We start from the raw sequence: 18,485 nt of genomic DNA on the forward strand, positions 1-18,485 counted from the left end.
ACATCTGCAAGAACAGAGCAGCCACCCTGGTGATCAGCTTCCTGGGGCTGGGTCCTGCTGCCCTTACTCCTGTGAGCAAACCAACAGGGCGCTACTTACATGAGAAAGGGCAGCAGGTCACACCCCCAGCTATGCCAGCACGTATTAAACAGGTTTAGGGCTAAAGGCTCTGGTGCCTGGTATACAGGGCTTTGCTGTTTAACCACGATCTTGGCAGCCTTCATACCGGGGTAATGGGCCTGAGACATTCTCTCCCCCCTCTTGCCCCCCAAAACCTTCTCTTGAGCCTCCTGAACACTGTGCAACATTATCATCTGTGCTCAGGGTCCATCCGTCCTCAGGTCAACAGAACAGTGCCATCAAATGCAGCCAGAACCATCAAGGAGTGCCTCTCACTCTGCCCAGCCCCAAAGACACGAGTGGGACCTGCTTAGCATGAGCTGGGATAGAGGGCAGTCTCCAAGTCCCGATATATTTCATTGCACCAAGGCCAGTTCCAGCTACAGTCACCCTCAGCCCGCAGAAAAGTTGTTCTGGGGCATGGATCTCACATGCACTACACAGTAAAACCCACCATGCACCTGCCATACCAGATACATCTCATGAACGTGCCAATCCTGGGCTTCCCTTCTGTTCACTAGAATGGGTGGCCCATTGACAACTGCCACCCCGCTGGCAGCAAAGGGCCTAACAGGAGACAACGGAGGAGTCATGAAGGCTGTTGGCGTACTCACACTGTGTTTGATTATGGGCTGTCATGGGGCAAGGCGCTTATCTTTTACACTGGGTTATTCCATTGTTTGGTGTTCCCTGACTTTGGCTTCCCTTTGCTGGAGCAGCAGATGGGGTTCTGAGCACCTGCCCTCTGGTGGAGGCATTGCCAACGTGGCTGGCCCAGTGCCTCCAGCTGCAGTTGAACGCTGCCTACCCTCCCCACCTCTCCATGGGGTGGAGACAATGAAATCCAACTAAAAATAAGGCCCACAGACTTTGTTCCTGTCCTGTATTCCAGGTGTTTGGTTTTTTTTCCCTGGACTCCTTCTTTGTAATACTACTTTGCCCTATGCCACCACCGTCCATCGAAAGATCTCAGAGTGCTTTGCAAACTTTGAGCCTTACAAACATCCATAAGCGGAGAGGTCACTGTAACTAGCTTGCAGTGAAGCCCTGTTACCAGCATTATTACAAGTGACAGAAGGTCACACAATTTAATGCTACTAAGATACCCGGCTTTGATTAGCACCCATCTACTTCACAGACTGTACATTCTTCATGGCAAATATTTTGGCTTCATATTTACTATACAAAGTTAGATACAACACACTGACTGTAAATAGCTTATTGTGCTAGATAATAGCCAATACAGTTTTATTACAGAGGCCCTTTGACCATAGTATTACGTTTTATACAACTAGAGTTACTAAACTACTGTAATTCATGTCCTGTGTGATTCACAGAACGCAATGCACTAAACACCAGCAGGACACGCAAAAAGACCCTTAGGAGAATTTCAGAGTTTTTAAAACTCTTGATTAGAAGGATTGAAAATTCAAGGGAAAACATACACACAGCGAGACATCACCTAACGGAGAGGAGATACCAGACATCTCTTGCTGAGATGTGTGACATAAACAAACAAAAAAAAGAGCAGCACATGGTATAAGAACAACTACTACAGTTCTGATTCCTTTACTCATGCTGCTATATAGTAACTATTTACATCTACATACCTAGCAACAAGTAGCACCTTGCACCACTAGTGTAACCGAAATCAACAGGATCATTAGCAGAGCAAGGTGTATTTTGAGGAGTATGGAGATTCAGGTGATAAATACATTTCCACTTTTTGCATTTTAAAATTGGATTCTTTTAATATTTCGGTTTAAAAAGGAATACTGAACAGATTAATTCCGCTTTAAAACACACCCTATCTGGAGTGGATCAAACCAATGGCCCACCTAGTCCAATGGTCTGTGTTCAACTGGTGCCAGCACCAGATCCTTCAGTGGAAGAAATCCCACGATGAAGGAAGCCGCACAGCCCAAGGCAGAGAGCAGCTGGTGCCAGGACAGTCTAGGGACCCCACTGTGATGAAACCAGAACCGGTGAAGTTTGAATGAAGCCTGGGAGAGCCCCGCTGCATGGGCCGGGAATGTTTCTCCCAGCCGGTCACCCCAACAGACCCCAGACCTTGCCATCGTCCCTCGCCTTTCCTAACAGGCGGGTTCTTCGCCTGAAGAGCCTCCTGGCCTCTGTCCGCCCCGCCCGCCTTGGCCACACCACAGCGCCCGGCAGCGCCGGACTGTCACCCCCGCCTCCAGCCCGCCCCTTCTCCTCCGCGGAGCCCAAAGGACGGGGTCAGGCTCGCCTCCGCCCGGGGCGCTCCCGCAGCCACCCGGCCGCTGCCAGGGGACCCCCCGACGGCCCCAGGCACGAAGGAGAGAGGAAAAGCCCAGCCCAGAATCGGGAGCGGAGCTACTGGCTTCAGCCGGCAGCAGCATCGGGCCGCAGGAAGCAGAAGCCCGGCGGAAACAGCGGGCAAAAAGAGAAAAAAAAAAAGTGCGGAGAAGCCCCATTGAAAAACCGGCTTCCTTCACCCCCCCCGCCCCCGCCCCCGCCCCCGCCCCCGCCGCGCTGCTAACGGGGCTGGCAACCCAGCCCGGCTGAGCCCGAGCCAGCCCCGTCCAGGCACCGGCCTCGCCTCTCACCACGGCGGGGCTGTTCGCCCCACTTCCCCGCCCCGGCTCCGGCGGCGCCACTCCGGAGTCGCTCCGGATGCAGCGGCTCGGCCCGGCCCTCACCCGCGCGCCGGCACACGCCCGGGTAACCCTCGCGGCAGGCGTCGCAGTAGCAGGGGGCCCGGAGGTCGGCGCAGGCGTTATTCCGCCCGGGGCAGCAGGGGGCGCTCCCCCGCCGGCCGCAGCCCGCCTCGGCCCCTGGCAGGTGCCCGGCCGCCAGGAGCCCGCCCCAGCAGAGCAGAGCAGCCAGCAGCCCGGGCTAGCGCCCGCGCCCCCCATGCTCGCTGCCGGCTTAGCGCTGCCCCGGAGCCAGCTCGCCTCCTAGCGGGGGGACAGCGACGGCCGCCAGGCGCCGCATGCTGGCCCGGCCCGGCCCGGCCCGGCCCGGCCCGCTGGCAGCGACCCCGCCTCCGCGCGGGACAGCGGCTCTCAGGCCGGGCACAAGCGTGGGGCTGGCGAGCGCGGCTCCGAGTGGACTGTGCTTTATAGGAGCCACGAGATCCCCCGGGGGCGGCCCCAGCCCATTGGTTGGACCCGGGGTGGGGGGGGGGAACTTTCTCTCGGTTCCACCTACTTTCTCCCCCACCTTCCACAAGCCCAGGGCGAAGGGTGCTCCTGGGTCTTAAAGCCAGCACGCCCCGCGCCTTGCACAGATCGGCCTTGGCAGGAGCTCACCTCTGACTAACAGCCTCTGAACCGGGGAGCAAAGGAATTAGCAAAAAAAAAAAAAAAAAAAAAAGGCTAGAAGCTATTCAGTGGCTGAGGCCTGGTCTGCCCTAAAACAGGTCAACCTAGCTCCATGGCTGGGCAAGTGAAAAATCCACAGCCCTAAGTGACATGGTGAAGCTGACTGAATACCTGGTGCAGACAGCACTTGGTCAACAGGAGAGTTCTTCCCTCCATCTAGTTACTGCCTCTTGGGGAGGTGGATTTCCTACATCCAGGGGAGAACCTCTCCCTCACTGTAGGAAGCATCTACACTGAAGCACTACAGGTGCAGTGTGTTAAGGGTAGAGGGCACATGAGAATAAACAACAACTTTGGCCCAACCTTTCAAAGCTAGGTGCCTAAAATAATAAGTTCCTAAATCCATAGGTCCCTGAACAAAGTAGCCCTATTTTCCCAGGTGTTGAGCATTTGCACCTGGCCTTGGCTTCAGTTGGATTTGGAGAGCTGTCCACTTTGGAAAATCAAGCCACTTTCATTTAGGCGCCTAAACATGGAGCTAGGAGCCCATTGTTTGACACCCAAGCTTGACTGTTTTGGCCAGTAAGGATACTTTGCTTACATGGCTTTATGGAAAATAGGACTTGCCCAAGAGCTAACAAAGGTGGGTGATAAAGGTAACTACACAGATGTAATATACGCTTTTGTAAGGTGTTTGATTGAATATTGCATGCTATTCTGATTACAAAATTACTACTATGCAATATCAACCACCCAGTCAATGGATTAAGAACTGGCTAACTGACCAGTCTCAAAAAGTAGTTGGCCATGGGGAATCATCATTGAATGGGGGTGTTTCTAATGCAGGGGCCCAGGGCTTGGTACTAGGCCCACCACTATTCAACATTTTCATCAATGACCTGGAAGTAAATATAAAATCACTGCTGATAAAATTTGTGGATGATACACATCACCAGAGTGGTAAAAAAAAAAAAAAATGAGGACAGGCAGTTATACAAAGCCAGCTGGGTCATTTGGTAAGCCAGCCCCATTCAGATAAAATGTGTTGTAATACAGCCAAATGCAAAGTTATAGATCTAGGAACAAGGAATGGTTGGCCATACCTACACAATGGGGGACTGTATCCTGGAAGGCAGCAAAGAGGAGGGTCTGAATTATTCCATCCTGTAGAGAGCAGCGGTGCAAACAAATGAGAGATCAACAAGCCCAACTGCACAGAAATCTCTTACCAGTAACATGGTGGCTGACAGGAGACACAGTTGTTTAGAGGCTCAAGTACTGGACTGGAAGTCAGGAGATGTCAGTTTTAATCTCTGCTTTGCTCTTGCTGTGGACATAGCCCTGAGTGTGTCTCTGCCTCAGCATGTTCACCTGCACAATGGGTCTAGCATTCACTCACCTGGCAGGGTAGTGGGAGGTTTAATTGCCATTTGTAAAGCATTTCCAGCCCTACACCTGAGAGGCACCACAGACTAGCAACAGAGTATAACACACATCCCTTTTCAGGAGCATAACCCGTTTCTTCTAAATGCACTGAACTAAATACAGTCCTGATGTCAAGGGACTGAGTTCTACTCATGTCAGTAGAGTTCATCTTGCTTGCCCCATGGCAGAATTTGGCCCTGAGTCAATTTCACAACTTTGACACCAGTACAACTCTACTGGCTGACTCCCACCTGACAGACACGAGAGGGGAAGCAGGCTCGCTAAACTACAAAGAGCGAGACTGTTCCTGTTCTAACAGGTGCTGAATGCCGCTTAGGAGTCTAGAAGCCTCTCTTCTAATTGGAGCCATGACTATGGCGCTGAGGTGACTGTGCTGGGCAGTGGACGAATGACGCCTGCTTTTCCGTACTGCAGGCCAGGTTTCATAGCATGCAGCAATATTCATGCCCTGGACACGCGATTCAGACCATCTCAGACAGAGTATTGTGTTAAGATGAGAAGGAGAGGTCCAGCTAGGACAATGACAGGAGCTTTTCAGTGCAGCTCTTGCCTTCTTGCTAGGAAGCACGAGGAGGAGGAGCGAGGGTATAGGCTAGGAGATGGCTGGCTCCCTTGAGCATGGACAGGGGGCCTTTCCCCTTTGATGGGACAGTCAGAGAAGCCAGTCAAGGGCCATTCATGGTTGAGAAGCGCTCTGTGCAAGGGGCAGAGCCTGCCTCAGGGGCATTAAGAAGCAGCAAGTTACTGACAGGGTCTCGTGTGTTGCAATGGGGATGGGTTCAGTCTGGGCCTGTATGTTCCTCCCAACCTGCCCTGCTCGTCAGAGGGCAACAGTTTCAGCTCTCAGACCCTTACATGGTTTCCTAACTGTAAGCCTGGGGGTTGAGTCATAGAATATCAGGGTTGGAAGGAACCTCAGGAGATATCTAGTCCAACCCCCTGCTCAAAGCAGGACCAATCCCCAACTAAATCATCCTAGCCAGGGCTTTGTCAAGCCTGATCTTAAAAACTTCAAAGGAAGGAGACTCCACCACCTCCCTAGGTAACGCATTCCAGTGCTTCACCACCCTCCTAGTGAAAAAGTTTTTCCTAATATCCAACCTAAACCTCCCCCACTGCTACTTGAGACCATTGCTCCTCGTTCTGTCATCTGCTCCCACTGAGAACAGTCTAGATCCATCCACTTTGGAACCCCCTTTCAGGTAGTTGAAAGCAGCTATCAAATCCCCCCTCATTCTTCTCTTCCGCAGACTAAACAATCCCAGTTCCCTCAGCCTCTCCTCATAAGTCACGTGTTCCAGTCCCCTAATCATTTTTGTTGCCCTCAGCTGGACGTTTTCCAATTTTTTCACATCCTCCTTGTAGTGTGGGGCCCAAAACTGGACACAGTACTCCATATGAGGCCTCACCAATGTCGAATAGAGGGGAATGATCACGTCCCTCGATCTGCTGGAAATGCCCCTACTTCTACAGCCCAAAATGCCATTGGCTTTCTTGGCAACAAGGGCACACTGTTGACTCATATCCAGCTTCTCGTCCACTGTAACCCCTAGGTCCTTTTCTGCAGAACTGCTGCCTAGCCATTCAGTCCCTAGTCTGTAGCGGTGCATGGGATTCTTCTGCCCTAAGTGCAGGATTCTGCACTTGTCCTTGTTGAACCTCATCAGATTTCTTTTGGCCCAATCCTCTAATTTGTCTAGGTCCCTCTGTATCCTATCCCTACCTTCCAGCGTATCTACCTCTCCTCCCAGTTTAGAGTCATCTGCAAACTTGCTGAGGGTGCAATCCATGCCATCCTCCAGATCATGAATGAAGATATTGAACAAAACTGGCCCCAGGACTGACCCTTGGGGCACTTCACTCGATACCGGCTGCCAACTAGACATGAAGCTGTTGATCTCTTCCCGATGAGCCCAACATTCTAGACAACTTTCTATCCACCTTAGAGTCCATTCATTCAGCCCATACTTCTTTAACTTGCTGGCAAGAATACTGTGGGAGACCGTGTCAAAAGCTTTGCTGAAGTCAAGGAACAACACATCCACTGCTTTCCCCTCATCCACAAAGCCAGTTATCTCGTCATAGAAGGCAATTAGATTAGTCAGGCATGACTTGCCTTTGGTGAATCCATGCTGACTGTTCCTCATCACTTTCCTCTCCTCTAAGTGCTTCAGAATTGATTCCTTGAGGACCGGCTCCATGATTTTTCCAGGGACTGCAGTGAGGCTGACTGGCCTGTAGTTCAGGGCCCTCCTGCGGCTATTAAACCCTAGCAGAACAAGGATAGCTGCACCTCCAAGGTTTAGGGACCAGCCACGGAGCTGGGATGCTTAGTGAGATGCAGGGTCTTGTACTGGTACATGCATCTCTAGTCAGCGTGGCCTCCTATTCAGCAGTTCCCTTGGTCTTTTTGTTTTTCACTGTGAGATACGACTGCCCAGGATTTCAAATGCAGCCCGGGCCAGTTCCCAGCTATTCCCAAAGCAAAGGCAGAAACCAAGTTCAGATCGGAGAAAGGCTAGGTGCTTTGATCCCCCTGTGAAGCTTGATTTGCCGACAATTTAAAACAGGCTCCCTGACCTGGCTGCCCAACAGGTTGCAGAGAGAGGACCAGCATTGGACAACTAAAGAAAGCATGCAGTGTTCAGCCAACTGGCATCGCTCAACACAAGGCAGCTCAGGCACCTGACAAGCTGAGATGCTCTCCCACCCTGGGCCAACAGAGAACCCAAAACTGAAACTACGAAGATCAGGCAGGATTTCAAAGCCACAACGAACCTAGGCAGGCCCCTGGATAACATAACCCCTGTATAGTTGGAGTACATGGGGATGCAGTAGTGATAAACATTGTCTTGCAGAGTCTTTACTGTAGGTGATGCACTAAGATAGAAAGAACCCAGCTTGACTTTCAGATCCCAGGGGGAGTTTGCAGGGCTGGCAGTTTGGGGGGGGAGTGGGGAGAATATTTGTAAACAAAACAGATTCCCTGACCTGCTAGGTCAATTTGTACAGAGCAGAGCTTCCCTGGATTGCATCTGGTTTTACTTTACAAGGATTTGTACCCACTCCAGAACTCTTCTATGAACTAGTTCACTGGAACATTTCAAACCTTGGCTCTTCGAGATGCACATAGCAACAGAGAGACGGCTGTGTCTCTCCCGCAAACTTCTGGGGGTAATTTGCATCTCTTGGGAGGACAGGCAACCGCAGTAAGCATCACATTCACCACTGTGCCTTTGTTCATTTCATGCCGCATCCCTGCTCTGCTCCAGATGCCGAAGGCATTAGCCCTTCAGTTAGCTAACTGGTACTGTGTCTAGTGATTCCCCAAATAAAAATGAGTGTTCAACAGTACAGCAGATGGCTGCAGCATGGAACTCTGATCAGCACACCAGACTACTTAATCAGCACATTTCCCACTCCATAAGGGCATGCTCATTAAGAGGATTCCTTTCTATACTGAACTTTGATCCTACACATACTCCTTTCTTGAAATTAACCTGAGCTTAGATGCCTCTGAATCGCATAGTATCAATGACAAAATAGCAGATACACAGACACACCAAAAAAAAAAAAAAAAAAAAAAAAAAGGAGAGACAGACATCCAGCTTGCAGCACGTTTCAGTTTATTACATAATCTCTGAATGCAGTAAAACCTGAGAAAGCAGCAGGAGCTGACACAACATGTGTAGAAGACACAGCCTTGTAGAGAGCAGAGCACACGGACTCTGCCAAGGCAGAGGCAAAGAGACAACACAGGGCACACACTCCTGTGCTGAGCTTTCTCCTGGCTCTGGCACCCACCCCGAGGGATGGGTGCCAGGTAATGGCCTGCACCCATAGAATGTCGCTCCAGGTAGAGTCTGCCCTAGAACACGTGACTAAAGGAGACGGTATCTCCCACCTCCTGAGGGGAGCCCAGTGGCAGCAGTTCTCGGCCCTGCACTAGACAGCAGTCTGGTAGTGTCTCTTCCTAGCCCAAAGGCTGCTTCGGGAGGGAGCAGCTCCTCTGAGGCCTAAAGAAGCCAAACAAGAAGCAGCAACGCAGGAAATAATTCATTGGTCCTGGAGGAGAAGACCCTAACTAGTCTCCAGTAGGAAGATCTTTTCCCAAATGTCCTCCCCTTCCACTCAGCATCCTCCCACCCCCACCCTCCAATTGTCATTGTATTGGATTTAGGGCACAATCTTTGCTCCCATCATTGAAGTCAGCAGGCATGAAGAACCCAGCTTGGCTTTCAGATCCCCACACTAGCAGCACCAGAGTCAAGGATTTGACAGGATCAGAGCCTTGGACATTTCTATTGAGCCCAAGAAACAGCCCAGTTTAGTTTTTAATCATTCAGAATCTCATTCTTAATGTGCTACAGAAGCATCTGAGAAGAGTCAGGGATCAGAGAGGACATCAAATCTCATTCTCTTATCAGCACAGCACTGAGGCAATGGATTGAATTGGATGGTAAACACAAAACGGGGCGGGGGGGAGAGAAAGAGTTCCCAGCCTGTTCGGAACCTAGTGGTGACCAGTGCAATTCCAGGGTAAGTACCCAAGAATTTGGAGGGGAGACACTTGGGAAAGCAGACTGCAGCATACATGGGCTAAAGTGTCAAATGATCTGCAGCCAGTGTAACAGAACACAGCATCATTCCCATGTAGCTAGCTGCATTGGCAAAATGCCTTCACCAGTGATTTGGGGCCTGGGGCCCTCTCCTGGATCCCTTTGCTCATCCAGAACACAAGGGGACGGTGGGGAGCTCTCAGTGACCGAAGGGATGTGAGCAGAAGGCTTAAATTGCAACAGACCCGGGGCTGCCTTTGACCCACACAGAGCGATGGAGACTTTGTTAACAGGCAACTTTAGTTTATTGTTGGGGTGCTCACCAGAGTGCCCCAATTTGGCCTTGAAAATGGCAAGAGTCACTCCAGCATGCAGCTGCAAGCACAACATTAACACGTTTTACTCAAAGCTTGAAAAGAAACCCCTGGACTCTAAAATATTAGCAGTAACAAAAACTATGCAACTGGCTTGGCTGCCAGCGTGGTAACCACGGAATCCAGGGCGCTGCCTGGTCAGCATGGTACAATAGGAGCTGCAGATGCTACAGTGAGATCACTGTGGGCTGCCAGGATTGTAAATGCAATATTATACAAATATGCATCAGGGTGTCAGCGCACACACACGCAGTGCAAGGTTGATTGCTGCCTTTACAGATCCTGGTTCAATTCTGAAGTGTGTTCTAAAGCAAGGCTCTTATTTTATTCAAGTTGCAAATGCAAAAAAACCCCTCAGTGGCTTGAGAGCTGAAAGCCAGAAAGCGACTCTTCCCTGCGCTTTCCTTCTTCGCCTGTGCATACGATAGTGTTAAGGCTGCATTTGTCACTGAGAGTACAAACAGACAAACCCCTGCGTAACTATTGTAGACAGACACTCAATTTTGGCACACATCTGCACTGGAACCATTATGAGCTCTTGGCACTGGGCAAGGACAGGGTTACTGTCCCCTGGGGATACAGTACAAGTGTTAACACAGTGTGAAGTTCATTTATTCTAGCTAGGTACTTGTCTGGCTCCCAGCTCTGAAATATCGAGCGGCGTAGGGGGGGAGTGGGAGGAAGGGAGTGGAAGGGAATGTGGCAGGAGGCAGTTTAATCAGAGAAGGTTGAGTGGCAGGCGAGCACTTCACCTTTCTCACTCTCATCTCACATGTAAACAAGGTGCCTCTGTCAGAGGGGTGAGGAACATGGTCATGCTAGGCTGGAATTCACTCACCTTGGAATGAGTTCCCCCAGCGAGGAAAAGGAAAATGAAGGCACCACCGCTCAGTGCAGGGTCTCTACCGCAGCAGCAGCTGCACCACCAGGAGCCTGTGCGAGTGGCTGGGATGGTAGAGGACATGTTCTGGGCACTGGGTTCCTTGCAGGTTCCATAGCAAAGCCCCTCAGTGCTCTCAGGAGGTGGTACAGGGTGGATTTCCTCTCTCCTCCAGTGGAGGTGGCTGGGCAGGCAAAGCCCGCATGGGAAGGCGTGCATTCGGAGCCACAGGTCTGGATCACACACTCTGACTCAAGGAGGCAGGGTCATTGCCTGCACCAAAGGGCCTCCACTCAGCTTTCTGGCTTAAACCAGAGGCTAAATGGCCAGTGTGTGCCACGCAGCTCACTTCACGATCAATCCTCTTTGGCCCTAGTGATTCCCACTGGAAAACGCTGTGACTGAGGCACTTGGCAGCTCTGGTAGGGGTGGCTGGAGCTCTCCCCCAGCCAGGTGTCCCCCACCACCCCCTCTAGCGACTCCTGCTTCTCGAGATTGGGTGTGGAATAGCCCTGAGTGGCTCGCAGCCCGGGGTGCCACACCATTCCCTAGAGCGTCTCCTAGAGGTAGAGGATGGGACTGGAGTAGCAGCAAGCTCCCCATAGCCAGGGACATCACACCATTGCAATCGCTCCCCTGCAGCCAGCGCTCCAGCCCCACGCACTCTAGCACCTCCTGCTGGGAGGGGCGGGAGATGGCAGTGAGCTCAGTGGAAACCTTTGCTGGCTTGGTTCTGTTTTCTCAAAGGCAAAAGGAAACGTGGACTGAATTCTAATCTGGCCGGAGAATCGTGGCCTCTCTTCTCACTTTCGGGCACTGATCTATTCCCCCCTAGCTCCACCCCCAGGCTAGCGGAGCTGGCCTTTGCGAAGTTTGCAGATATATTCCCCCTCCCCCCACCATCATTTTAGCACATGATCAATAATTTAAACTACTCTACAGTTCGATTCTATAAATAAAGATGGTCAGGGTTTGATATGGGCCCAAGTGGCTGGGCACAGGGCACCGCTCCTAGCGAAACGTCCATATAATTTCTCCAGGGTTGGTCATCTTTCTCCAGCTGTTGCCTCGCAGTGGTGGGAGGAGACGGGTGCCACTGCCTTGGGCTGCTGGCAGGCTCAGTCAGTTTTCCACACCTTGTTGAGGACCTTGACCACTTCGTCATAGATTACAAAGACGATGGCCACATCCAGACAGACCCGGCCCAGGCGAGGCACGGTGCCCTTGTAAAACCTGCCAGGAGAGGAGAGGTGAGGAGTGAGTAGAGAGCCCCACGCAGGCCTGGGCCAGGCACAGCTTGGCCAGGTGTGGGAGCAGAGCCTAGCCCACCTGCTCCCAGCGATCTCTGGTGGAGCAGGCAGCCTGGTGTAAAATGGTGCCAATGCCCGGCAACCACACTTTGTGAGGCTCACCCTGCTCTCCAGCTCAGCCTCTCGCCCACCTCCACCTTCACACTCAGCACAAGCAGGGACTGGCCCAGTTTCTGCTGGAATGAAAGGGGTTTGGGGAAGGGCTGCTTCCTGCCCGGCAAACCCCACCCAGAGACCCCAACTTTTTAAGATTCCCAGTCAGGGCTTTTTGGCCAACTGCCCCACTCCGGTGACAGGATCCGCTCCCCACACCAGCCCCTTTTTCAGATTCCAGGCCAGCTCCTAGGGGGCATCGGTCACCGTTGACTTCCCCAATTTTACATTAGCTGAGGCTCTGGGCCTGGGCTTCTGTGGCATGTGTAGAGAGGCTAAGAAAATCCATACAAGTCTCTCTCCCCTCTTCCCTGTGTGGGTCTCTGCTCATCCTCTCACAGCCAGGCCTCGCTGCCACTCCCACCGTTCACCAGGCCCTTGCCTTTCCTATCTCATCCCCTACGCCTACGGGACAGGCTCCCGCTTCTCGTGTGCCGGTAGCCTGCTCCCCCTTCTGCAAATCCCACCACAAGGTGCCTTTTACCCAGGATGGTGACGGATCCCTTAGCCTCCTATGGCTCTATTCCCCGTTTCACCATACGGGTGTGAACTGCTTCGCCAGCACTCGGCTGTAGGGGAGGGACTGTCCCCATTTCCCTGCGTTCACCCAGCCCTGAGCCCCCTGCATGGAGACGAGATGCCGGACTCACGCGATGGGCCCTTCGTATTTCATGATCTGGTAGGCGCAATCCCAGGTGCTCTTGTACTTGTGCGCTTCAAGTCCCTAGAGGAAGCGGGGAGAAGGGTCAGAGACCTGTAATGGGGGAATCTATGCCACAGTTCCCAGGACAGCTCCCACAAGCCGTGGCTCCATCCTGGGAGATTCTGGAAGGGCCTGGTGGGGGAGGGCGCGGGGGGCTTCTGTTTCCACAGCCAGAGCCGTCACAGCAGTGACTGCCATCCTCGCCAGCCTGGTTGTGTGGGAGCTTGACCCTAAGGAGGGCCGCGTGGTGCTTAGATGTGGTCTAACCCAAATAGCAGTGGCCACATCCATGCCCCACTGCAGGTGTTTTTGGGTGGACGCAAGGTGTATTGAGAGGGGCTATGGCAGTGATGTTCAGACAGAGGCTCTTTGCAGCCCACGCTATTAAAACACTGTTTGATTTAATTATTAGCCAATTTAAGTTACTAACCAATCAGGATGCTTTTACTGTGTTATTACCCAATTGTAGCGGATAAAATAATACGTGGTCAGTCACTGCTGTGAGAATAATATAGAACCAGTAAATGAAGCAATGAATTCACATGATTGTGGCTCTTTGGGGATCGCTGATCGGGCTCCTGAACTGAGGACTGAGTCTCACTGGGCTACGGGACTGCCAGGAGAGGAACATGCCAAATTCCTCTAGCACAGGGCAGCCATGGGCCTGGTCTGCCTAGGAGTGAATCGCTGGCTGTTAATTCAGGTCCCCGGAGGGCAGCGCGACCACAGCCACAGAGCACAGAATGGCTAGTGTGGACACACTGCTGTACGGGGCCTCACTCTCCCATCGGGCCAGGCACCCCAGTGGTCATTCTCTAGCGCAGACAGGGCCTTCGTGGGGAGCAGTCTCAGTTCCAGCTCCTGCTCCTCCATTGGGAGGGCTCCGTGTGGCACTTTGCCACGTCCCATTTCGACGCTTGGCCCAGCGGTCATGGTCTAGATGAGAGCAGGAGACATGGAGCATCCAGAGGCAAAAGGTGAATGATGAGCTCTAAGCAGAAGCCACACGATCACTTGCTGTACCTGCATTCTAGTTTTCACCACATCCAGAGGGGTGTTGCCAAAGACGCTAGCCGCTCCGGCAATGGCCCCAAATATCCCGGTGACGAGGGGGTTTATGACCTTGTTGGGATCATCCCCTGGGAAGAAGGAGAGCGACACAAAAGGGGCAGGCGGAGGGAAAGAGGGTGGAGAGAGACACAAGGGCAGAGCTCATGAGCACCAAGAGGTGGGAATGTGCAGGGACGTCACTGAGTGACACTGCACGTGAGAGCTACAAAGGCCCCGACAGGCTGGGGTGTGTGTGTGAAAGGAACGGGGCCCCACAAGTGAGAGCCCCCAGTGCAGCTGGAGAAGAGGGAAGGGCCGAGGGGGCCAGAGATGCTCTCTCTCTCCAGGTGTGCGCAGTAAGCAGAGGGGCCAGGCTGCCTTTTTTGCCACCAAGAGTCCTCAGAGCCCACAGGTCGTAAGGCAGGGAACACAAAAGCCTAGGCCAGGGCTGGCCTAGCCGTGAGTGGGCGGGAAAGCACCCCCGACTGGCTTAGTTCTGAACAGACTGTTAAAAGGGCCCAGGCCCAGCGTGTGCGGGCAGGGGTAGGGGCGTTGAGAGCGTGCACAGGAGAAGCAGATGTGTGTATACTGCAGCAGACAGGTGTGAGCAGGGGCAGAGTGGAGGAGTCCCCATTAGAGTCCCCGCTTACTCGCCGTCTGCATCCCCCTGGGCTTTTAACCCAGGCATCCCCTCTCCCCAGCTCTGCCCTGCCCTGGGCCGTTCCTCAGGCTTGTCAAAGTGACCCCACAAGAAACTGGTGGTGGCGTGTTTCACTCGGAGGGAGGAGCGGGAGCTCAGCTGAGGCTGGAGAAGCCAGCACCTGCCCTCGCTGCAGCAGGTCACCGTGCTGTGTGGCTCTCCGCCCGCAGCGCTCCCCGGAAGAGGCAGGGCGTGGCGTGGAGACGCGGGGGCAAGGCAGTGGGAGGGAGGCAGAGCGCGGATACCTTTGTACCAGTTCCTGAGCGCCGTCATGACGAAGAAGCGAATGGCCTGGTTTGATCCTTGCTTGAGGACAGTAGCAGTTAAACCCTGGTAGGTTCCCTTCAGACCTGCGGCAGGGGAGAAGGGGCAGCATTTGAGGAGGGGAAGCAGCATGACGCTGGTCTCCACAGGACCACCACCGACCCCATGCCTTCCTGTGGCCCACAACACAACTTCCCCTTTCCCCCATTCATACAACCACCCTGGCAGGGCCCAAAGCACAAAGCCCAGCTCCTCCCCAGCTCTTTCTCGTGCCCCACCCACTTGGCCCTGCCGTCAGGATGCCAAACAGGCTAAGGTGCTGCGTTCAGGCCGCAGTCTCCTCTGGGGACATGGGTTCGAATCCCAACCCTGACAAGCCTTCTTAATAGCAGGCGTTGGGGGAAGAGAGGCATTTCTCCTCATTCTCGTTGGCAGCGGGGTGAGGCCTGCTCTGTGTGGCTTTGATGGCCTGTTGTTTGGCCTCCCCCGCCCTCCCATGGACATGCTGACAGGGCTGCACTGCTTTCCCCTGGCTAGGCCAGGAGTGGAAAGGTGCTCAGGCCTGGGAAGCAGGTCCCCCAAGAACCAGACTGCCCGAGGGACGAACAGATACTTGGGAGCCAGTGTTTTTTCAAGGCCATACAGTGCTGGCTGCCTTGGCAGCTCACAGACCAGTCTCCCACTCTGGTGGGAGGAGGCAGTTCACAACCCGGCGTGGCAGGGCCTTGCACACCGAACACAAGGATAACGTGGCGTGGAGGCGCTGAGTAACGCTGCCATGCCAGGGTCCTCACCCTGCTCACGGATGATCTCCCGCACGCCATGGAAGAAGCCACGGTATTTCGGTTTGGGGGAGCACTGGTCATGGATAAACTTCACCTGGGGGAGAGAAGGTTAGGACTTGTTAATCCCAATCTGCATGTGAAGAAACCTCCATCCCTGAAGCTATAGGAGCCCAAACATCCCAGTCAGATGCCTGGCAGCAGGGCTCTGCTCAGGGACTCAGCAGAAAGGATCTTTGCTAATCTGGAGCAGCGCCCTACTGATGCTGTTCCAGAGCGGAACGAAAACTGTGTCCGAGGTTTACCTGCAACTGTGGACGTGTTTGCTCATGCACTCCACATGCAGTCAGAAAGGGAAGGGACCTGTGCAGTCTAGGGATGAAGGACTGCAGCTAGGTCTGGAATATTTGAAATGCACAAGGGTTGGCACCTGGAAGGGGAGAGTCTGGAAGTCCCAGGATGGGAAGAAGGGTAGCTATTGCTAGCTCAGGCCACCAAAGCATGAGAGCATCTTCCCCAATGCTTAATCTATTGGTCACCTGTGAGAGCATATAACATCAGGTCAATAAATAACAGTCCCTTCACCCTATCTCTAAGCACTTTGCAAAGGAGGGTCCATCTATTTATCCCCACTTGGCAGATGAGAGCTTTGAGAAGCAGAGAGGTGAAGGGATGTGCCTGGGTTCACACAGCACGTCAGTGGCAGAGATGGGGACAGACTTCCGAGTCCCAGTCCCGCTGCTGCTGTCAGCCTCTTCTTAGGATTATGCTGAACAGAGTCAGGTAAGCAGAGGCCAGTTTTCCAGCCCAGTCCCTGGCTCTCACGTTACACTGTGTCGGAAGCGTTTGTGCCCAGATATCACTAACTGAGAAGGGCACATTTTACTGAGCCCTGAACAGGATTTCCAGGCCATGCATCATTTTTGAATCTGGGAGTTACAAAGCAAGGAGAAAAAACTGAGTATAACACAGGGGGAAAGAGCAGAGACAGAGAAACGGCCTCATGGTGTGGGAGAGCCTGGCAATGAATGAGAAGCAACAACAATGCAAAATGCCCTTTGCTACTATGGAGCCTCGGCTAGGTATTTCATGCACTGTGCTGCATTTACTCGGCCAGCAAGTGTATTGGTGTGGCTCAGTGTATCTTTCGTTGTATTAACACCTGACAAATTCTGGGGTCAGGCCACAAAGGCTGGCCTTAGAGAAAAGAGCCGTCACTCACTGCAGGAGATACGGGCCCCAGGAAAATCAGATCCTGTCTGATCTCTTGCTAAAATTTCCCATCAACAGGAGAATCCAGAGGGAACGCCCCACAGGCAAAGTCTTTCCCTGCACCTCTGACCATTCACCACTAGTGGGCAGCTGGAGCACATGGACATTTCATCTGGGCGGGAGCACCAACGTACAGCGCAGCTCCCTGTGTGACGCCAGGCGGGGAGAAGAGCGGAGGCTGTGCTGGGTTCATACCCTGCTCCAACAAGACAGAGAGAGCCCAGCCGGCTAGCTCTGGGGCTGACAGCAGGAGGCGCTCACAGGGCAATGGTGCTCCCTCCTTGGCTTCCCCTGCCCTCTCTGAAGAGGTCTCTCGTCTCCCCCTATTCTGTGACTCATTCTCAGAGCAGGGATGAAAGGGCCTGCACTGTACCTTTATGGTCTCCATGGGACACACCACCACCACGGCCTCAGCCACCCCGGCTCCCAAGCCGCACAGCAGCCCGCGCTTGCTGTTCAGGTTGCCCTTCTCGTCTCTCATGTGGTTGCTGAGGAACTCGAACATGCCGAACCTGGCCGGGGAGAAAGGCAGCCAATGCAAACCCCACCAGACTGGGCAGACACAGCTGCTGGGTACAGACACGGGGCCAGGGCGAGGGGGATTTCTGGTAGACAGCTCCTAGTGCAGCTGGGCCAACCAGCTCGGCTGGAAGCTCCTGCCATGCCCCATGGGCATCTCGCTATGGAGCCACGGGTCTGGCCTTTGGGTCACCTCCAGGGGGAGCTGGGAGAACAGACCAGGGATGGCGGGGGGCAAAGGGGAGCTCATTCTTCTTTCCCCTTACCAGCACCTGGGAGTGGGAGACTGCCGCAGGAAGTGACTCCCTGGCCAAGCCCTGCCGTAGCTTCAAAACACCCAGCTGCCCTCCGCACATCTCATGCCCTCCCACTGGGAGGAGCACAGATACCCATGCCCACACACCATTCTCCTGGGAAGGCAGGCACCTGTAAGCTTGAAAGCCAAGGAGAAGGGGGGTGGCGGTGCGCCCGACTCCCCCACCTGAGCAGGCTGGGACTGCTGACAGCTATTAGCTACTGGTTCTTGATTGGTAGTGGGTAGAGAGAAGGCAGTGGAGCATCCACCCTGCTCGTCTCGGAGTCATGCCCTCACACCCCAGAGAAGAGCAAAGCGGATCTGCCAGCACTCCACTGCCCCCACCCTCCTGGGCTGACGCTGAGGGTGGGGACGGGGACTGAACCGCTCAGAAATCACACGCTTTCTTCTGCGGCATCTCCTCCCTAGGGAGGCTGTGGCTGCAGCAGCTGGGGCCTGCTGCTGGGAAAGGCTCAGCCTGGAAGAGCTGGGAGCTTCCCAGAGAGCACACTGCTAGCAGTGCCCTGGGGGAGCTCCCCACAGCAGGGTCTGCTGGCAGACAGGGCACTCCCCAGAGCCAGCCCTCTGGCAGCGTCCACTCAGGCTGGTCCTGCTAAGAGTGTCCGTCCAGGGAGGCAGTCCCACCCCCTGCCAGGGAACTGGGCACGCTGTCCAGTAACGATTGGCCAGACCCACCTTGATGGCGACCGTCTGCGGGTAGATCCCAAACCACCTCGAGTCATTCCCTTCCCT

The 18,485-nt window shown here is 53.8% G+C and overlaps 2 protein-coding genes across 2 annotated transcripts in view; both read right to left on the minus strand.

Moving 5' to 3' along the window:
• LOC119843835 (somatomedin-B and thrombospondin type-1 domain-containing protein-like) overlaps window positions 1-3,165 on the minus strand; it is a 43,255-nt gene extending 40,090 nt beyond the window's left edge. The window contains 2 exon segments of the mRNA XM_043498264.1: window positions 2,709-2,979; window positions 2,982-3,165. Of these exon segments, the coding sequence (XP_043354199.1) occupies window positions 2,709-2,979; window positions 2,982-3,017 (307 nt within the window). The 5' untranslated portion in view covers window positions 3,018-3,165.
• A 5,315-nt stretch (window positions 3,166-8,480) lies between these two features.
• The window catches only part of SLC25A1 (solute carrier family 25 member 1), a 49,576-nt gene continuing 39,571 nt past the window's right edge, over window positions 8,481-18,485 (minus strand). The window contains exons 4-9 of the mRNA XM_038373108.2: window positions 17,292-17,430; window positions 15,659-15,743; window positions 14,846-14,950; window positions 13,874-13,989; window positions 12,798-12,871; window positions 8,481-11,917 (exon numbers count right to left, since the gene is read on the minus strand). Of these exons, the coding sequence (XP_038229036.1) occupies window positions 11,803-11,917; window positions 12,798-12,871; window positions 13,874-13,989; window positions 14,846-14,950; window positions 15,659-15,743; window positions 17,292-17,430 (634 nt within the window). The 3' untranslated portion in view covers window positions 8,481-11,802. The remainder of the gene's footprint in view (window positions 11,918-12,797; window positions 12,872-13,873; window positions 13,990-14,845; window positions 14,951-15,658; window positions 15,744-17,291; window positions 17,431-18,485) is intronic.

This window comes from Dermochelys coriacea, chromosome 15 (assembly GCF_009764565.3).
Source record: "Dermochelys coriacea isolate rDerCor1 chromosome 15, rDerCor1.pri.v4, whole genome shotgun sequence".
Lineage (NCBI taxonomy): Eukaryota > Metazoa > Chordata > Testudines > Dermochelyidae > Dermochelys > Dermochelys coriacea.